Raw genomic sequence first — 12929 nt, 5'->3', positions numbered from 1 at the left:
TTTCTCACACTCTCACATATGGACATCATTAGATGGAAAATACCTCAAACTTGAGCTAGAATTTGCAGATCTACATAAAGGCTCTACTGGAACTGCAGGCAAAGCATTAGGTCACTGTTAAGTGTAATCTAATAGTTTGCTGTTAACATAAAATGGGTTTGCAAGGCACTGGCTTTCTCCTTCAGTGTTACCTGATGCTGGCTGCTGCCATGTTTTTTCATCTTGGAGAGCAGGAGGAGAAATGCATCATTGAGGAGATTCCTGAAGACACACTAGTGACCGGTGAGTGTTTTAGATGGGGAAAAGTCCTCCTGAGTATCATTTATGATACCCAATCATAGCAATAAAAGTGGAATCAGTGATTGAGGGTGAATGTAATTATTTACAAATGTTAAAAACCATGTGATTTTTGAATCACACAGTAGCTTTACATGCACAATATTACGTTTCTAATTTGAGCAAGTGCAAAAACCATAAAAAGCTATTCGAGCCTTGTTTTAAATGAAACACTTCCAATGTATCCAGTAGTTAAATGAATACAATAAAGAAAGAAATATAAAGAGCATTCCACCAACTGCAAGGTTCATGGAGTTGGAAATCAAAATGAGTGCTTTTTAAGATCTCCTCACGAAAGAACCTCATGAAAAAGCAGTGTATTTAAGGATGTATAACCAAGTAATAACACCTGGGTACACAGCTACCTGAGAGTCGCTAAAACAAACTGTATTTGGTTCTTATTTACCACACGGCAGTTCAGTGATTCTCTCTGCAGTTTTCCATATTTACTGAGCTGCATGTGTGCCAGTGTTTTGCGATACTTTACATTACTTAACATTTCTCAGATCTTTTTTCCTTGATGTTCATCGCAGACTATTTAAGACTTTTTAATGATTACGGTGAGTTTTGATAACCACAGAATAAACAAACTGGAAATGATCAATCTTATCATAAGCATATGTCACGAATCTTGCAAGCTTGCTATGGGTCTTTGCAGTTACTGTGTGTGTAATTTTGTTTGTGTATATGTCTGCACTCATGTGTGTGTCTCTTACCTTTAGGCTTTTTTCTTTTGGAGCCTTGGGATGTGAAGGCGTTATCAAAATTATCTCAACTTGGCCTCACTGTGACAGTAAAAGATTCAAACAGTGAGGTACTGGACTCAAACGATACGGGGTCACTTGAATGTCTTCACGTGATGTTACACTAAAAATATGTATCTTTGGAAATGAAAAAGAAACAAATAAACAAAAACAAGTGCTTATTACAGCCTAATAATAATAGTAACTTTCCTACTTTTCAGATTATGTTGTCCAAGCGATATGGGAAATTTGGTAAATTCACCTTCACAGCTCACACTTCTGGTCAGCATTTTCTTTGCTTTAAAACAAACTCGACAAGTTTTTCTGTCTTTGCCCATGAACGTCTGGTGAGAAACGTGGACACACAGAACAAATGTTATTCAAAACAAAGCAAAATACATAAATGGACTCCCCGTTTAAACACTGACTAATAGTTAACATTAACTTCTGTTTATCAATTTTGCTACACAGAAGCTACATTTGGATGTACAAATGGGAGGGTTCACAGTTGGTCACAATACTGATAGGACCAAGGACAGCATGGAGGCCCTGGAGAACAGTCTTAGACACCTGACGGAGCAGATGATTCACATTACCAGGCAGCAGGAGTTCCAGAGGGTAAATAAATATTTTACTGCACTGTCTTAACAGTTGTTTAAACCTGACATACAGTAAGGAGACCAGTATATCAGATATAAGCTTCATTTTACGTCAAGAATTGTGAAGTACTTTTTTCCACTGCTACCAATGAAGGAGAATATATTCATTTTAAAATGGTAAAATTACATCATATAACAGGTTATCAATTCTATTCTTCTCTCTTTCTTTTTATTTTGTTGCCTGTTGTCATTCAGGAGAAGGAGGAGGTATTTCGTCAGATCAGTGAGAACACCAACAGCAAAGTGTTGTGGTGGGCTGCAGTGCAGACCTCCATTCTGCTGGTGGTTGGTTTCTGGCAGATGAAAAGACTCAAAGACTTCTTCATCGAGAAGAAACTGGTCTGATGAACAACTTTGACCAGCCTCATTGTTTTTACTTTTATTTCACATACCTGTACCAGTGAAGTTTGAGTGCTCTAGGGCTATAATGCTTAATAAAAAGGCCAGTTTTTACCAAACAGCTGGTGCGATGCTCTAGAGTATGGTGTTTAAGACTATTGTATATACAGTTGTGGTATGAAGTACATACATTCGTCATGGGCATGAAGTTGTGGTGATCTGGGGTTTTAGTGATTTCTGTGAACTGTGGAATGACTGTGCAGCACACATTTTTAATGATTATAATCAAAAATTGGGTGCTCAAGTTTCAATCTATTTTGGATTTCACAGGGTCACAATTATACATGTTGGATCAAATATATACATATACCCCGAATCATATTTGATTAGCAAGACCCTTCTCAAATTGCATCCGCCACTTTTAGTAGCCATGAAGGTATAATTTTGGCTGGCTATTTCACCACTCTACTTGTCTAAATTGGTAGGTGTCTTGTAGATCGATTGCTTTCTTGGCAAAGATCCAGCTTTTAGGCATAGTTCACAAATTTTCAATAACGTTGAGGTCAGGGCTTTGGGAAGGCCACTCCAGAGACCTAATATTAGCCTGCTTTATCAATTCTAAAATCAGTTTTGATGTGTTTGGGATCACTGTCCTGTTCTAACACCCAATTGCATTCAACCATCTAGTTGCTGATTTGAGGTAAAGTTGAAGAATTTGGAGGTAGGCCTTCTTCTTCATTATTTTACCCACTTTGTGCAATGTACCAGTACCACTGACAGCAAAACAGACCCAGAACATGAGGCTACCACCTCATGCTTGTTAGCTGGTAGTGTTCTTAGTTAGAGTCAGGGCTTCTTTCTTGGTTGGCATTCTCTCAATGCATGGCGATATAAAACTCGCTTCACTGTTGACAGTGACACTAGTCTTCCAGCAGTTTCCAGTTCGTGGTGTAGAATAAGGAGGGGATGTTTTTCTCATTATCATTTAATATTTTAATATGTCATTATTAGTTCATTAGAAGTATATAACCAGCTTTGCATTAAGCATGAATTGAAGTTTTTGATCTTATATTATTCTTTGCATTACAGTGATGGTGATAACTTTAATTTGATCTTTCTTACAGGTATCAGAATAATAACATGATTTTCCATTGCAGATGTAACCATGATCATTCCACACACATTGCAGTTTGTTGCTCATTTTAGAGTTGTGCTCAAGGTAATTAAAGGTTAAAAGCTACAGCCAGCGCGAGTCTGGCTGATCTATGGAGGGCAAAGGCTTTGAGCTTGGAAGGCCGCACGCGCTTACACAGCACTTATAAGATGTCATTCTTGGTGATTTTGTGCTTAGTCATGTTTTAATATGTTTTAAGTAGAAGTAGCTGATCCAGCAATATTCATTTAATATTATATACTTGATTTAGAGCAATACACACTGATGGTCTTAATAAATGAAAGAGTCCTTGTAGCTGCCATGTTGTGTCTCAGCAGGGTACAGACGGTTCCAGGAGAAGGGGGGCAGTTAGCGTCTGCCCTCGGGAAGGAGACAATGTTATTCTTTGTGTTAAATAAAATTGTCAACATTGATTGTATTACACCTGTCACTACGCATGAGGGGGCGTTCTAATACCCTGATTTCATAAAACTATGGAAAGGTGTTTTTTGAGATGAGATCTGAGACTGTCTGCATACAGTGTCCATCTCCCACGTGTGTGATCATTAAATCATCGTTTGACTCAACCCGACCGGACCAGTGTTGTTATTGTGGGTTTTTCCTCTGGTGTCCATCTCCAATATTTTTGAACCATAACAGTGGCAGGCTTGATCCTCATTCCCCCGGTTGTTCCTCAACATCCTAACCAATTTTCTTTCATGACAGTTTGTGTCTTCTTTCAGAAGAAAGAAAAAGTGGTGAAACATCCAAATAACATTTGTACAATTGTTTGAACTGATGATCTTGGAAACTCCAGTTGTTTAGAAATTATTTCCAAAGATCTTCCCAACTTGCGTAAATCTACAATTCTCATGTTTAAATCTGAGTTCCTTGGACTTTCTCATTGGTCAATCTAATCAGTGGTGTCAATCAAATCGTTTTTATGCTAAAAAGAGAAACTAGCAGTTGTAGTTAATCATGATCACAAAAGTTAACTGGCCTTGGTCTTGTCAAGTTAAAATACAGCATAAAACATTTAGCACCGTTTATTAAAGCACTTAAATGAATGTGGACATATATTTGAGCCTGCATGTTTTCTCTTGATGTCGTGGATTACAGAAAATCCTAAATAAATAAATAAAATCAAGATTTGGGTGCATAGAGCTTGAAAGTATTTAAAGATGTATGCTTTTCACTCTGGAAAAAGAACAGTTCAAAGACATGATTAAAAGTCCAAAGTTACCATGACATTCATGACCACGATGAATGCATGTAAACTTCTGAGCACAACTGTATCCTTTGCAAATTAAAATGTGAAAAAATTGCATAAAAACTTGGAATGGTGCTTGCAAAATTTTTTTTTTGTTCTTTGCAATGTTTTTTGTTGAATAAAGTATTGTTTGAGGCATTAGGTCATTGTAATCTTTGATTTGTGTGACATTAACTCAATATAATCGTTTATATTACTGCAATTTTGCCCTAAATAAGGTGAAAATCATAGACAGCAATTAGGAAAATATACACAATGTTTACAAAGGTTGAATGTGTTATAATTAGGTACCATGATTTTAGAAAATATAAGCTAATAGCATAAGAATCATCATGTGATTATGATGCATTTCACTCATAGCTTACCTGGTGTTCAAATGTCCAACAGGCATAATCTTAAATAGGTATTTACAGGTTTTCAGCAATTTTAGTTAGAAGTTGGACAAACAGCTTCAACAACAATTGACCATCAGCGAAAAGGTGAAGTTACCTTTATTATAAGCAGTGAGGACATATATTATCCATTAATGACTCTGGGAGTAGGACAGAGCTAATATAAGCTAAATTAGCCTTTAGCTTCACCAGCAGTCACAAGGTTTTCAAAGTAATAAATATAGTTATCTAATAAACCTTAATGAAATATGGCTGTAAAAACGAACTATATATAGAAGATATGCAGCAACAATTTTAATACGCATGTGTAAATAAGAGTTAGAAGACCGTTTAGCTAAATCTGCTAATTCATAAACGTAATTTAGCAAAGAACGTTAGCTAAATTAGCTCATTAACTCCTCACCTAATCTTATTTTCCTGCAGGTTTTGAAATGGCTTCCTGGGTTTGCTGCAATTCCTGCTTTCTTCCTCAAAGTGCCGACCGCAAACTGGCGGTCACAAGCTGTGGCCATGTCATCTGTAGTGGTTGTTATCAGAGAGGTTATCAGAGAGGTACATAAACAGTTTTGTTGCAAACACAGTCAAAACAATCACTGTTTGGAATACCTGCATATATTTAAGCACCAAGTCTACAGCCTTCCTACTCCCCAGCAAATGAAAGTATGATTAGACAGGGACATCTGTTGGGCTCTAAGTGATATTGCAGAGCTGATTATTTATTTTTTGCACTGAGTGTTGCATGTTTCTAAGTTGTCTCTAAAGGAAAGGATCTCCCTAGGGGTCTATGTTTAAAATAGATTAAATATCAGTGTTAGAGATTGTTATATTATAAAGAAAACCAGTGATTCTCTGTGATTATATGTTTCATTCAAAAATTGAGAGTGAAATTACACCATTCACCAATGGATGGTACTCCTGGAGGTCCTTTAATCACTATTCATTAGCCCTGGAGTTGTTCATGATTGGTCTCACCTTAATCAGACTATTGACTTTGTCTGTCTCCCGTGGTTAGACAAACCCATTTAACTGATTTTGTTTCACAGACAGAAACCCTTGATGTCAATTTTCAGTCCTTCCATGTCTTCCTATCCTTGCGAGCCAGCATTATATTCTTGACTTTGTAATTTTGGTTTAAATATAATCTTTCTTTCAGGCCAACCAGGCAGCTGTTATATCTGCAACGCTAAATGCCAACTGTCACCACTGTCTGACAAAGTAAGCACTCTTTTCTCATGAAATTCCCAGGTAACTGTGGGTGTTGGGGTGGGATAGCCACATTAATAATCAGACTGTTAAAAGTTGAATATTCTGCTGTCATTAGAGTTATGTTAAATGTGCTCGTTTCAGAGCAGCCCTGGTGTGAAGGCCCTTTTCTCAAACATCAAGGTGGTGGCAGCCAAGCACTTAACGGAAATCAGCCAAGTTCAGTCATTTTCTTGCTTCATATAAACACCTATAATCCGATTGTATATCTCCAGTGACCTGTAAACAATTGTGCTGTATAGCATTTAAATATATCCAAAAGATGGAGATTTAAATGCAATAGTGTAATGCAGAACTTGCAAAAACAGCACTTATTCTGCGTTTTCCCAGGTTATAAAGTACCAGGAAAAACATCAAAAGAGGCTCTTCACTCACTACGAGCAAAGGGTGATATTTTTCTTATTATTTCTTTGCCTTAAAATTGTATTTTTCAATCAGTCTGCAACATTTAACTCATCTACCACACTGGCTGTCTAGCTCTGAAGACAACAGTAACTGAAACAGATGCTTATGCCACCTAGTGTACCAAACTCATCAATTAATCACTTGCAGAATGAAAAGCTGGAGGAGGCAGTAGTGAGGATGAAGCAAGAAATGCAGCAGATGACAAAGTAAGTTAAATTAGATTTGAAATAAGCTGCAGTTTGTGAAAAGATGGAAGGGTTTCTTATTTATTTTTCCAATTAACAGGAAGCTGAATGAACAGAGTGCCTACATTGCTAAGCTGGAAAATGCACTAAAGCTTCAGAGGTACAACACTGAATAGATAGTTAACCCAATGTGTAATTGTCAGTTTCTGCCTGCTAAAGCCAGTTATTGCTCCCCTAATTCTTATTTTATGTTTTATTTTGATTAACAAATGTCTGGCTAAATTCCCTGTGCTGTAGATTTGAATACCATTTTTTAGGGTTTTGCATCAATAATAATGATGTTAAGGTAAAATAAAATTTAAAAAGTAGTAAATAATGATTAGTGGAGGCAGTTAAAAACCTGTGATTAAAGACTTTTACAACCAACTGGTTGTTCTTCCGCACCGTTCACTAGGTGTCACTCCTGGCACATCTATGGTTCAACTATAGTAATGCTTTAGTGTTTCCATGGGCATGTTGAAATGAATTCAGCAATAAAAATACAGACTTCTAGTCTGTGTAGAATAATCTATAAAAGTACTACAGCTCCATTCATCTCTTATGTCTTAATCCACTCTGATTTCATGCAGAAACGCCATCATCTGCTATCTTAGTGTAGGTTTCAGCAGGTGCGCTTTGTGTAAGTGATTAACATTATTTATTACTCCTGTTACTCAGTACCAAAGCTTCATCTGGGCACCATATGAGCCATAGTTCCCAAACCCCACATGGACATAAACCAGGTAAACTATCTCTTATTGTATTGGCAACTGTAATGATCTGTTTTTTGATGACGCCTGACAAACTATGCAGACATACTGTGTACCATTAACAATTTTTATTACTAATTCTGTCCTATGCAAGAATTGTATATGTGCACTCACTGTCCACTTCACAGATATACCTGTTCAACTGCTTGTTAACATTAATATCTACTCAGCTAGTCATGTAGCAGCAATTCAGTGCATTTAGTCATGTACACGTGGACGGGACAACCTGATGTTCAAATTGAGCATCAGAATGCGGAAGAAAATTGATTTAAATGACTTTGAACGTGGCGTGGTTGTTGGTGTCAGATGGGTAAAGAAAATATCCAGTGAGAGGGAGTTCTCTATTGCTGATAGCTGAGGTCAGAGGATAAGACTGCTGTGAGCTGATAGGAGGGCAGCAAAAGAACATCTCTGAATGGATAACACATTTGACCTTAAACACCACACTCCACTCCTGTCAGTTAAGAATAGGAGGGTGAGTTTACAGCTCCCATGGGCTCACCAAAACTGGACAATACTAGTGGTAGGGGTCAAAATTTCTCATAAATAAGCATGGATCTACCCTTCCATGTGTCAACAGTTCAGGCTGGCGGTGGTGTGATGGTCCGGGGGGGATTTCTTGGTATAATTTGAACAGAATACAATGCCTTTTATTGTCACTATACACATGTACAGTGAGATACAAAGTGTCTTTATTCAGTGCAGACACGTGGGAAAAGAAAGGGGGGTGAGGTACACAGTTCTGTAGCACTACAGTATGTACATATGAACAGTATCCACAAGTAAGAACTCTGCAAATATACAAACTGGGGGAAAAATAGTGTTATATATTTACAGTGTGGGTTATAGCCCGTAAATTAAGTATTGCACAGAGGTGATGGTAGTTGTGTAGTCTGTGTATAGAGGGAAGTCTTTGGATTGGGGAGTGGAACTGTGTTGTATGAGTGAGTTCAGGGTGGCCGCTTAATGCCAATTGTTTAAACACCACAGTCTGCCTGAGGATTGTTGATATTATTGATGTCCAGCACAATAATGTGCCATGCGCAAAACTCAAACCGATTTCTTTAACATGAGTTTACTGTAAATTGGCTCCACAATCACCAGATCTCAATCCAGCAGTGCGCCTCTTGAATGTAATGGAATAAGAGAGTTTCACGGATCTGCAGATAACAAATCTACAACAACTGTGTGATGTTGTCATTTCATTATGAATCAAAATCTCTTAGGAATGTTTCCAGCACCCTGTTGAATGTGTGTTATGAAGAATTAAGGCAGTTCTGAAGACAAAAGAGGGTCCAATCATTAACAGCATGGTGTACCTAACAAAGTGACTTTTTTAGTTATTATACAACACATGGTTTGTTTATTTTATACACTTTGTTAATGCTACAGTCAATGAAGCAGATAAAACATCTGTTATTAGAATTAATTATAATAAAAGATTATATTTATTTAAATCTATGAGTGCTTGTTGCAAAAAAAAAACCATGCACAAAGACCAGAAACTTTTGTAATCTTATTACTTTTAGACTGTAAAACAACCATCTAAGTGGTTCATTTTATGAATAACTAAATAATGTCTGTCACTAAGCATACAGCATGTTTTAAGTTACTTTAAATTTTGCTCCTTCTTTTTCGTCTAAGTCTTACAGATACCATATAACTCCTCTGTGTCCCTCTCACGACACTCTTCAGCTACTAATGTGTGAGTATAGTCTCTGTCTACTATTTCACAATTTTCCTTAATAGCGCTGACCTTCTCCTTCTGCTCATTTTTGATTAATACTCTCTTCATTCTATCTCATGCTGCTAATTTTTCTTCTTTGGCCTATATTATTCTCTTACTATACCTCAGGCTTCAGAGAGAGAGAGAAAGTAGGAGGTAGTTCACAGCACAAACATGTTATATCCTGGCTTCACTACTGATGTCTTATGTTAGCTTTCGTTGCCGTGAGCTTTGCCCTGCCCTGCGGCTATCCACACACCTGAATAAGCTGATCTTTGCTTGGGTTTAATCAGGAAAACGTACTGGGTTTCCTACACAGTACTGACACAGGACTGATTGAGTGTCAGAATTTAATAGTATTATTGTTATTTTATCCACTGAGACACTGGCTTTAAAAGATGGAGAGCGGATATAAATGTCATTTCCTGCAGGGTCGATTCAGCCGCTGGCACTTTAGTCACTGATAGATGTCTTTCTGCTTTGCTGGGTGGCAACGCGGGTGAAGTGGTGCCATTATAATATAAATTTGGTCTCAAATTATTTTGATCTTGCTTAAAGTATCACAGAGTGAATGATTTATATTTTGAAAATCCCCCAACTCAAATAATCTGTGTTTTCTCTCACAAGTACAGTAAACTACACACAAGAGTCATGATTTTGGTAAAAATAAAATGTGAATGATATAATTTTTGAAGTTCATTTACAGTTTTTCTTCTACAGTTTAGTGTAGAATTAAAAAAGGATTTAACAAATTATCTAAAACTGTTTAAAATGCGTATAGAACATAGAAGGTCAGATTTATTTCACTACATTATACCATGTTTTCTTGTATTCATTTGTACATGAATTTTTGCAAAATTTCTGCAACGTCCACTGTTCACTAAGGATGTGTCAGTGTTTTACTATTGAAAAAATAAATACTAATGTAACTTTAAATGTTGTCCTATTAAAGAAAAATCGAAAGCATTCAGGTATCGGTGCACTGTTAAAAACACTGAAGCCAACAGAACTAATGAAGTGTGCCTTCCTGTCTGGCAGCACTGAAAACATGGAGGTGGATCAAAGGAGCCTGTTCTGGAAAGTAAGTCCCAGTTACTTCGCTCGCTGTCTATCATTGTTATGAATGAGATTCTGTCGAGATTACACAGCATCCTGACATTGACTTTAAGGCTTTGGTATATTATGATGGAAAGTATTAAGCAAATAAAACATTGTGATTTGTGCTGTTTCTCTGTGAATCTGTCTTTCAGCCTAACTCTGGCTCATTTATCAGAGCTTCACAAGATGGATGGACTGGTATGTGCTTTCTACTGCCTGTTATGCAGCTACTGGTTTTGGTTTTAACTAATGGAAGAGGTGTCATCTGTGTCAGATATTTCCATTTGCTGGAAATGCTGTCATTGTACACTTGTGTTTATTGCTATTTTGAGACTTAGAAACTGATGATTTGACCACCTATAGTAAATAAATCAATAGAGATAAATAAGGTGACAGTCCTTTAGTTGCTCTTCCTTTATCACTTTAGACATTGTAGATATCTACTATACCTACATAGCAGTTTAGTTCAGGACATACGCTAATATACAAGAGGATCATTTTGTAACCATCAGTGGATTGATTATGCTATTAAAAATACTTTTTACAGAAGATTTGATTGATGGTTACTGCAAGATAAGGATGAGCTGTGTCATTAATTATAGACCTAACTGCTGCAGAGGCGCGTGTACAAGCTTTAGGTGTTTTGCCTGGTTTGTTGGTAGCAACATCTGTGCAAGTTTGATGCAAATTACTCTGGAAGATGACTCACCTGTTTATCTTGCCATCTCTGATGGTTTTCCAAATGAAAGCTCGTGAGGTGGAACAAGAGACACATAAGCCTATAATGACCCAGGAATTTTTTTAATCATTGTGAGCCATTTTTATCTGACTTGTGTTAAGGATTAACCATGGTTTTATCTTGTGTGATGTGCAGGCACCATGCCTCACAGATCGTCCAACCCAAACATGTCAGCCAGTCACGCCGCATGCTCAGCCACAGTGAGGTAACAAGTTTAATTCATTAAATACATCAAAACAATATCATAGGCAGCATGGTGATGTAGTGATTAGCGGTGTTATCTCACAGCAAGCAGGCTAGTGGTTGGAATCTCCGGTGTGGCTGGGGCCACTGTTCTGTGTAGATTTTATATCCTGTGAGCCTTTCTGATGTTTTTTTCACTGATTAGTTTTGTTTTTTGTGTATTCGTTTGGGAAAGAAAAGTCTGATAATCTTCTGCTAGTTTAAAAAACACTTCAAAACGTCTCAGGTTTTCCTACGTTTATTGCTGGTGCTGATCATTTGTGTGCTTTTCATTTTGTAGAACAGTTCATTTTTTTCAAGAAAAACATGCGGTGTCATGACTGTGTGAGCTATTTATTTGTGGACACAATTTCAGAACACACAAAACGGCAGGAGTAAACTCAAAATGAGCATTTAATTCTCATAGTCTAAAAATACACAGGAACAAACAGATAAGCCAGCGAATGAACAACTCTAAGGATTACTAGGAGATACAGCGTCACTGTCAAACTCAGAGTGCCGAGGTACTGTGGAGAGCTACACACAGCTATGAGGGATAATGAATAAACAGAGACAGAGACAATATATATAGAAACAACAGATAACGAGGGGAGCGGTAACAGGTGAGTATAGAGCTGAAACCAACTCAAACATGGGCCATCCAGAAGAAACTTTAACTCAAAACGCAGAGAACATGTAGAAATCTCACTACTGTGAAATTTGTGTTGATTCTGCCCCACATAAAACACAACAAGAAAACTGCATCAATGAGAGCGTAAAAAAAAGAGAAGGTTACATTTAATGACATGTAGTGTATCCAATTATGCCTCGTTGTTGTTACAGTAGATTAACAGTTTGCCTCTCTTATCGTCTCCCAGCCGTTTTCAAGGAGGACCTTTTACCCCAGACGTGTCATTCGGCCAGAGTTCTGGATGGAAGTCTCCAATCTTTAGACCACCGTCCTCCTCCAGGCACTCCATGTCCTAACTGGTCTACCACCTCCTTAATAAACACACACGAAAACTGTCATGAGGTCTCTAGATGAAGTACGCCTAGCTAAAATGAGTCACCACCCGGTTTATATGTTGGTTTCACTCACACACCTGTGAATTCACAGACACAATTAAATGTATTTAGCTTAAAGCCAAGATTTGTTCTTATGTACATTGATTACAAACCTAAAATTTAAGTTTGGTAAATTGTGTTCAATCTACAAATTCAATAAACAGATGATAAGATAACACTGCGGCTTGTTGCTGATTGAAATGGTTTCAATGTTTTCTATTTTTGACAGAGTTTTAGCTCACACCAAACTTTGGCGTTCTGGTGAAATCTCCAACTGACTGGTTTGTAGTCAAAGGTCAGAATATTCAGGCCAAATTACTTTGAGTAATCCAGTGGAGAAAGGCCTCAGCCCACAAAGTCTTACAAGCTTTTAGCTAAAGGCACAATCTGACATGACGTTTTCTTTGCCCGCTGGATTTAACATTGGAAACACAAACCTCATATCTGTTACAAAGCAAATGCAAGTGAAGGCGAAGAAAAGTGTAGCCGCGTAGAAACACGATATCACCTGAAGTCATCTCAGCA

At 37.4% G+C, this 12929-nt stretch overlaps 2 protein-coding genes across 3 annotated transcripts; both read left to right on the top strand.

The window, feature by feature from the left end:
- On the top strand, positions 1-4641 carry LOC113030586 (transmembrane emp24 domain-containing protein 11). The gene is made up of 5 exons (XM_026182181.2): positions 1-282; positions 1059-1150; positions 1301-1426; positions 1551-1697; positions 1934-4641. Exons 1-5 carry the CDS (start codon positions 153-155, stop codon positions 2081-2083), a joined length of 645 nt encoding a protein of 214 aa, XP_026037966.2. The 5' UTR covers positions 1-152; the 3' UTR covers positions 2084-4641.
- Positions 4642-4754: 113 nt separating this feature from the next.
- Positions 4755-12580, top strand: rnf212 (ring finger protein 212). Of its 2 annotated transcripts, XM_026182164.2 has the most exons (13): positions 4755-4979; positions 5316-5444; positions 6046-6107; positions 6240-6314; positions 6486-6542; positions 6708-6766; positions 6846-6905; positions 7463-7527; positions 9199-9259; positions 10319-10361; positions 10531-10576; positions 11253-11322; positions 12218-12580. In XM_026182164.2, the coding sequence occupies exons 2-13, from the start codon at positions 5324-5326 to the stop codon at positions 12324-12326; spliced, it is 828 nt and encodes a 275-aa protein (XP_026037949.2). In that variant the 5' UTR covers positions 4755-4979; positions 5316-5323; the 3' UTR covers positions 12327-12580. The 2 variants fall into 2 exon arrangements, with proteins under 2 accessions (XP_026037949.2, XP_080160595.1); XM_080304469.1 differs by lacking the exon at positions 11253-11322.
- Positions 12581-12929: the final 349 nt, after the last annotated feature.

The sequence above is a fragment of the Astatotilapia calliptera genome, chromosome 2 (genome assembly GCF_964374335.1).
Source record: "Astatotilapia calliptera chromosome 2, fAstCal68.1, whole genome shotgun sequence".
NCBI classification, from domain to species: Eukaryota; Metazoa; Chordata; class Actinopteri; order Cichliformes; family Cichlidae; genus Astatotilapia; species Astatotilapia calliptera.
This window is presented reverse-complemented; position numbering and strand designations above follow the sequence as displayed.

Bases quoted from the DNA above. Each gene is read 5' to 3' on its own strand.
- LOC113030586 (XM_026182181.2), top strand. From the start codon at position 153: ATGGGTTTGCAAGGCACTGGCTTTCTCCTTCAGTGTTACCTGATGCTG. The intron at 1,151-1,300 runs GTACTGGACTCA...CCTACTTTTCAG, and splicing joins TAAAAGATTCAAACAGTGAG to ATTATGTTGTCCAAGCGATA. The intron at 1,427-1,550 runs GTGAGAAACGTG...TTTGCTACACAG, and splicing joins TCTTTGCCCATGAACGTCTG to AAGCTACATTTGGATGTACA.
- rnf212 (XM_026182164.2), top strand. From the start codon at position 5,324: ATGGCTTCCTGGGTTTGCTGCAATTCCTGCTTTCTTCCTCAAAGTGCC. The intron at 6,906-7,462 runs GTACAACACTGA...CCTGTTACTCAG, and splicing joins AATGCACTAAAGCTTCAGAG to TACCAAAGCTTCATCTGGGC. The intron at 10,362-10,530 runs GTAAGTCCCAGT...TCTGTCTTTCAG, and splicing joins AAAGGAGCCTGTTCTGGAAA to CCTAACTCTGGCTCATTTAT.